General features: G+C 37.3%; 1 protein-coding gene across 3 annotated transcripts in view; it reads right to left on the bottom strand.

The window, feature by feature from the left end:
* Nucleotides 1-1,468: 1,468 nt before the first annotated feature.
* The window catches only part of COL28A1 (collagen type XXVIII alpha 1 chain), an 87,519-nt gene continuing 81,236 nt past the window's right edge, over nt 1,469-7,751 (bottom strand). For all 3 annotated transcript variants that reach the window (XM_050892456.1, XM_050892454.1, XM_050892455.1), the window contains exons 35-38: nt 6,608-6,792; nt 3,914-4,130; nt 3,270-3,446; nt 1,469-2,308 (exon numbers count right to left, since the gene is read on the bottom strand). In XM_050892456.1, the coding sequence (XP_050748413.1) occupies nt 3,277-3,446; nt 3,914-4,130; nt 6,608-6,792 (572 nt within the window). In that variant the 3' untranslated portion in view covers nt 1,469-2,308; nt 3,270-3,276. The remainder of the gene's footprint in view (nt 2,309-3,269; nt 3,447-3,913; nt 4,131-6,607; nt 6,793-7,751) is intronic.

Genomic DNA, 7,751 nt, shown 5'->3' with positions numbered 1-7,751 from the left:
TTACAGCTATCCATAAGGTAATCTACAGTAGAGTTTAACTGCAAATTTTTCATCTTTTCTGGATGAAAAGATCTTTTCTCTATATCTTCATCTGGATATGTGTCTCTATCCCTGCATCTATCTACCCCTCTCTCTCTCTAGTTATCTATATCTATCTATGTCTCCAACTTAAATAACTTGCTTGCCTATATCAGTGCAATGAATCATTCCTGCTGAAGTGTAGGATGTCACACGTAGGCTTACTGACTCCAGGCTGCTGTGGGGTGAGGGTCCTTTTGGGATGGGGAGATGCTGGCGATTTTTTTTTCTTCAGATGATTTTTTCTTCTTTTGAGGGTCATATTTTGTGCTAATCTGTTACTTAAAAATATTTGCACTGCCTCTTTGTTTTAGTATTTCTTACACTGACTTTGTAATCTAACTGAAATGAATTCTGAACGCTGGATTTGAGACCTAGCCTAGGAAAAAAGTCTCTTGATACATCTTTCAAGTTTAAGAGTATCTTAACATTATATTTTAGTATGTTTTAAGTTTTCAATCTACTGTTTCCAGCCAATTTGAAAGCATCATTGTGTCTATCCTTCTTGCTCTTCTTTTTCCCTAAACTTTGTGTTTATTCCTCTCTTGTTTTCGACATCTGTTCACTATTAAAGGTCTCCAGCATGTTGATATTCTTGGTACGACGGCATTGGCTTTACTACTGAACAGTAGTTTGATTCTTTCCGTGATCTTTTTGTGCCACTAGTAGGCAGTTTGTTTGCTTGAGATCTTTTATTTGACCTTTTATTTTATTGGCTGCTTATGTCCAGCTTTATATGTAGCTGATTTTATTTATTGCAAGAGCCCATCTATACCATTTGTTGTATACTTTGAAGCAATTTATTTTTCTGATGCAAAAACCCCTAACAGACTTATTAAAAGTTGTATCAAATTTTACTTTCTGATTTTTTTTCTGTGAAAGGAAACTAGTTCTTGATTTCAACAGCTTGACTTTTGTTGTACACCATTGAGTCCCTTCATTTTCAGGATATCACAGGACACATAGTACAAGGTGACGTCCTTGAGTTTTACTGTTGCATGTCACACAGAAATTAATTGTGCCCTCAGGTTTTTTTTTGAATGATCATCATATTAGTTCTGAGTATAATAAGAGCAGGGTGGTTTTTTGGGGCTGCTGTCAGTTTTTTCTTTTCTAATTTGAAACTCACTAACAAGGCCAGATTTTTGGAAAAAAAAAAAATTAAAAAATTTTAAACTGTACTTCAAGCACATCTTTCCATAGAATTAGGTTTGCATCCTACCTGCTGCAAACAAGTTCATTTTGCATGGTACATGTTATCATTTGGTTAGATGGGAGGGAAAAATTGTGCAAGCAATTGTTTAAACATATCAAGAATTGTCCATACTGCCTGTGTAGATACTAGTCTTTTGTTTGCAAAGAAATAACAATGCATGACTCTTTATCAGGTATTGCTTTCCATTTTAATCACATGCTCATCACTTTCAGTTTTAACGATATGTTCATATAGGATTATGGCTAAAAGTAGAAAGGATATAAGTAAACATTTATACACACCTTTCAGTGCTTTTCCCTTTTTTAATTTAATAGCATACATTAGAGTGAAGTAACTTTTTTTTTTTTAACACAGAGGCCTTGAGAAATTGAAATGTACTGACTAGCCTAAAGGATATGAAGAATCCTGGTTTTAATGTAATTCTGAATGAAAGTCCTACCTTTATATTACACTGATATTAATCCAAACGTGCTTTAATGGGGGACACCCCCCGCCCCACCTAATTACCTATAGCTGTGGTACTTACATTCCAAAGAGGTACTCTGATTAAGGGAAATCTTAATTTATGTCTCTAAATGCTGTATTAAGAGTGGTAATTTCAGAAACCACTTACTCTTGTTTTAAACTAGAGCATATTTTATTCTTCCACGAGACTAAAAGACCTCTGTCATTAAATGCTAAGTGTAAACACTTTTGACACTTAAGTGTGTAAACACTTAATCCTAAAAATAGAATCTCATCATTGCCACATGTAGTAGTAACAAGTTAATATAAATTTGGAGGGAAAAGGTATGTTCCCGTGTGTGTGTATGTGTGATTGTAAGTTATTGCTATGGTGTTACAGATAACATTCGTTATACAGGAATCTAGTTAATGTGAATACCATAGTGGGGAAAGCAGTAGAGCATGGTAGTAATATATTCATGTTAACACATCATTTTGGATTCTTCTCAGTCGGTTCTTCCTCAATACACATGAACTTCCAGCTTTAAAAACTCCAAACAGCAGTCATTTCTAGAAGAAATAAGGAATTGTTTAATTTTCCTGAAATGTTAAGAAAAACACACGCTGCAGTTCAATAGAATTTTCCTGTACTGAAAGATGAAATAAAGTACAATTCATTGGGGATGAGCTATATGGCTTTTGTAAAGGAAGTTATGCACTACTGATAAGCAACCTCTTTGAAGTCCGTGCCTCACTCACTAAGCATGTGGACCTAAGGCAGTTAGTATAGTCTGCCTGGATTTCCAGAACATCAGGTCCCTCCTCAAAGGAAAGTTATACTGGTTTGAGAGGGACAGTCTTCTAATTTGTAAGTGGTGAAAAGAATAAAACAAAGGAAAGGGGATAAATGGTCAGTGGAGAGAAGTCACTGGAGGATGTATGCTATGGTCTGTCCTACTCAATATAGTTGTAAGTGATCTAGAGAAGGGAGTAAAAAGCGAGCTGACAAAGTTGGTGACAATACTGTGTTACTCTGCAGTAGTGAAGAAAAGGGGTGACTGCAAGAAATTGCAGAAGGACCTTATGATACTGACTGTGTAGGCTGTGAGTGGAAAAGGAAAACTGAGTTTTGATAAATGTGAAGTAATACGCAAGGGGAAAAATGATCATAAATTCACATATAATATGATGGGTTCTCAGCTTATCCTATAGATTAAGTCTTGGAATTATGATCTATGAAAATATCACCTCCAATCTCAGTAATGGTCAAAAAATCAAATACAACGTTAGAAACTGTAAGATAAGGAATAGAGAACAAAGTAGAAAACCTCACTGTGTCACTGTATAAATCCATGACTATCAAGTGCACTTCTGGTCCCACCACCTCAAAAAGGTTCAAACATATGAAGGTTGATCAAAGGTATAAAAGCTGATATAATATGTATGTATAGTATGGGAGACGTAAATAAGACTAAACCTTTTTAGCCTGGAAAAGAGGTGATTGAAGGAGGACCTGACGGAGACAACTTACTTATTCATCAATCAGTGCAGGTTTCTCGACATTCTTTTTCTGTTTCAAATCTGTTGTTGGTACCATTACAACCTCCGTACCAGAACTGGCCACAAGAATTGCCAGTCTTGTCATAATACCATTTTATCACGTAATCCCGACAATCCCCTGGTTTCATAGGTTCCAAGCACCTTGGATCTGAAAGTATATCAGTAGAAGTTAGTTTGGATTCTGGGGATAAGTTACAGTATCCTAGAAGTGCCTCCTTCAGTAAGAAGAGCACCCTTTTTTTTTCTTTCTTGTAGTGCCTGGGAATATATATACCTCTCTCAAATTTGCAGCCAAATTCCATTTCTAGTAATGAGTTACCTGAACAGGCCTAAACAAATACAGGATCAGTTTGAAATGAGACTGCCTAAATCTCCTGGTGTAAGAACCAAGCTGCTATTTAAACACCTAAGTACACAATTGGTACGCAAGGGTTGTTTTTCATCTAGGTTTGGAAATCTGGCTCTCATTGTGCGTGAGGTCTGTAGACAGAGCAGCCAGAAAAACAAAAGGTGATAACATCTAGTAACTATATTGGGGGAGAGAGTGGGGTTTGCTCGTTGTTTTTTTGGTGCAGACTTCCTACCCAATATCCGAGGACAGTATTTATTACTTACCTTTTCGGGTTGTAGCTACCTGTGTTTGCAACACAGTTAGGTGGTGATCTTCAGTTGCAGTTACATTGAACAAAGGATTGACAACTGGACTCTGAGATCTGACTTCAGATATGTCATAAGGCAGAGGAAATCTTGATTCTCTGTGAGCAGAGGTGGTTGCAGTGTGATCCTGAGCAGATGGCAGCAGCTCAGTATGTCTGGTCTGTGGTGGACTAAGCTGCAAAAGGAGTCAAAATCTTGTAACTTAAAATTCTGTCTGGGCTCAGATGCTAAGAGAAAAAATTGAGAGAATTATGTGGGAAACTTTTGCTAAATAACGTGAAAAAACATCATTAACAGCAAGTGGGTTTGTACCTCCTTTTCGTGATCACTCAGTACATGACCATAATTTTCTGACACTGACAGCTGAATGAAAAGGCAAAGCAATGCCTTTGATTTAGTCACTAAGCTGAATTCCTTCAACTGAAGCAAAATTTCAGTCACCACTTAGTCTGTAATATAAATAAAACAAAAAATGGAAGGAACTCTGGGGTAAATCAGTGCTTCTTAACATCTAGTACACTCACTGGGAATGATGTGACATCTTCAATCTGTCAAGAAATGGAAAATGGCAGGCAGGAGGAACAGGGTACTTGTTATTGATAGAAAAACACATGTACATTATGTTCCTCCAAAGATCTTTTTTGGTGTGGAAACCCTTGAGTACAGCAAAAATTTCCAAAACTTGTGTTATGGGAACCACATCCTATTAATAAAGATTATCTCATAGATGTGTCCTTGCCTGTATCAAGCCAAGTGACAAATCACCCATTTTCCTGTTTCTAGCTAACAGCCAGTTGCTAATCATTAGAGTTTTAGAGTTTACCTTGACAGAAGTGTTAAGAAGCCAACCCTGCTCTTCAAATTAAGACTATTATATAAAAATTTGCCTCTTTAGTGTTTTAGTATATTCAAGAAGATTTGTAAGGATCTTAGTATAGTATAGTACAAATGATTGCATTAATCCCACATGTTGATTACCTACTGAGAACAGGAAGGAATTTGATGCTATTCAGTATCTTCCCATTTACAGGCCACTACTGACACAGTCATAGAATCATAGAATCATAGAATGGTCTGGGGTGGAAGCGACCTTAAAGATCATCTAGTTCCAACCCCCGTGCCAAGGGCAGGGACACCTTCCACTAGACCAAGTTGCTCAAAGCCCCATCCAGCCTGGCCTTGAACACTTCCAGGATGGGGCATCCACAGCCTCTCTGGGCAATCTGTTCCAGTGCCTCACCACCCTCACAGTGAAGAACTCTTCAGAGTCATCTGGACTCTGAAAATTGAAGGTGAAATGTAAACATGCAGACCATTCACTGAATCCTTTGCATACTGCATTTCTTCTCCACGTCTACAAAAAGGCTGTGTTTATTTCTGATAGTAAGTCAACAGTTTTGAAGATTTAACTATAACCACGGCCAGCCAGAACCAAGTGTGTGAGCATCTAATCACTTAGAACTAATCCTATCTGTGATCCGTATCACACACTTTATAAAGTCAGCATCTATAAATCCAGGTTTACATTTATTCTCCTTAATGATACAGAATGTCAAAATTGACCCTCAGTGTCACACAGATCTGTCTGGTAGTATTACAAGCCCCAAACCCAAATCAGTCACAGCTACTGAGGGAGCTCTTATTCAAAGAAATTAAACTGAATTTTGATAGTGAACTATTTAATTATCAATGATATTACATAAACAATAATCCAAAGGATTAATATTGGCTAATCCATTGACTCCTCCACAGTAAGTCAGTAATATTTAATTAGCTCCAATCCGTATTCAAGTCACTTAATATTTAAAAACCAGTATCGTGGTCTACTATATCCATTCCATGCAGCTACAGAGGTTTATACATCAAATATTTCAACAGTTTATTCAACAGGTTATAGGGGCAAGCAACGCTCAATTTTCATCATCAGCTATTTTTAGGCAAAGCAATAAAACCACCCTAGAGAGTTAGTGCTGATATACTGTAAAGGTGACAAATATCCTACTCTGATACTAAGACAGTGGCTGAAAAATACCAAAGACCTAATAAGGGAACGAAGGTGATGAGACACACCTGCAGAAAATATTTATCTAGTGCATTAGAACTCCACCTGTCCTGTCTATCTGTGCAGCAGCACTGTGTTGGAGGGCAGAACCCCAATGCAGGGCAGGAGGAATTTAAAGCTGGAGCACAAAGAGTAACATGAATGAGGAGTCCTAGAAGTACAGCCCAACGTGGAGAGCAAAACAATACTGAAGGCTTAATAACACCTGGAAAGTGTGTGACCACAACAAGAAACATTGTACTAACAATCAGCTTGCACATAAATAAATGCCTTATACACTATGTATCTGCCTCAATAGAGGCGTATGTGTAAGATTTCTAACTCACTTCTAAGAACTACAAAAAATATGAAGACTGTTGGCATTTATTGCAACTAAGAAACAGTATTGCCCTCTTTCTTCTGTAAGCTTCTGTTCTCGACAAATAAGTTCATTCTAACTTTGAAAGTTTCGTTCAAATCTTTTCGTCTAGCCACATGACACACTATTTGCATATTAAAAGACTGGTGAACAGTGAAATAAAGAGTATTTGAATTCAAATAAAGACACACATCTTTTAAAAACATTTGATAACTGTTACTTCTTTACTTACGGGGTAACTGATTCCTTCTGTAGGGAGCATATAAATCTCTGAAGTAGTCATTTTAGGTAACTGGCTATGAGTATCTTCACTAGCAATTTCAGATTCTGGACTTGGAGATGGAGATAAAACATCTTTTCTGGTGTAGACTTCAGACACATTCTCACAGATTTTTGTGATCAGCTTATTTTCAAGAGCTGAAAAGATTAATAGAATTATGAAATTTATTAAGGGTAATCAAGAAAAGTCATGATGTTCACCACAAGCTTTTAGTGCAGTATTAACCCTAAATCTTTAATGATAGTGACTTGTGAAAGACCATCTTCTAAAGTTATGTCAAAATGCAAATGACAAGTAATAAAGTAACATACTCTCTGAATTATTTGATTTTAAGGACCTTTTTTTCTTTTAAGAAGAAACAGATAAAAATACCAAGTCCCTTTTTTAAGCACAAGTCATAGCTCAACAGTGAAGAAAAAAAAAAAGAGTGAAGGAAAGAAAGTGTTTACGGGTAAGAAGGAAAAAGAAAAACTGGGCAACACATTCTACTCATTTGCACAAAAAAGGTTCAGTGACTGGGAATACTTTCATGTTGAATGCTGGAGCCTGAGTCAGAGCCCTAAATTTAATCCCAGCTGGGACCAGAACCTTAGCTTGGACTCTCTTCTCACTGTTAACGCCTTAAATCCAGACTTAACTCCATCCACAGGCTCAGCATAGCAAAATAAGTTTATGCTCAGGAAAAATATACTTTATAGGGCTAGTCTGCGGTTAGTCTAGATCAATGTACTTTTTTTTCCATAGGTCATTATAGGTGTCCTCTGGATTTTCTCCTGATTCCAGCTGTGGCTACAGGATTTTTTCAAGCCACGGTTTGAAATATACAATGTACTATCAGACCCCATTCTCTTGTGTGTTGCTCTACCACTTCTCCCCTAGAATCAGGATGAAAGCATAGGTTTCCCTACGGCTTTCAGAAAAAAACCCCAAAAGAGTGCTTGTAAGAGATGGTGGAGGGACTCCAAGGCTGACAAGAGCCATATGAAATAGAGAGAAAGAGACAGAGATGTTGTGTCAAGGTGGAAGGAAATCTGCACCTCTCTGGGATGAAACCATGGCCAAGCACAAAAGAACTGCGAGGGAAGGCTGGTGCAAG

Source organism: Gymnogyps californianus, chromosome 2 (assembly GCF_018139145.2).
Source record: "Gymnogyps californianus isolate 813 chromosome 2, ASM1813914v2, whole genome shotgun sequence".
NCBI classification, from domain to species: domain Eukaryota; kingdom Metazoa; phylum Chordata; class Aves; order Accipitriformes; family Cathartidae; genus Gymnogyps; species Gymnogyps californianus.
Note: the sequence above shows the minus strand (reverse complement) of the source record. Positions and strands in the feature narration are given on the sequence as shown.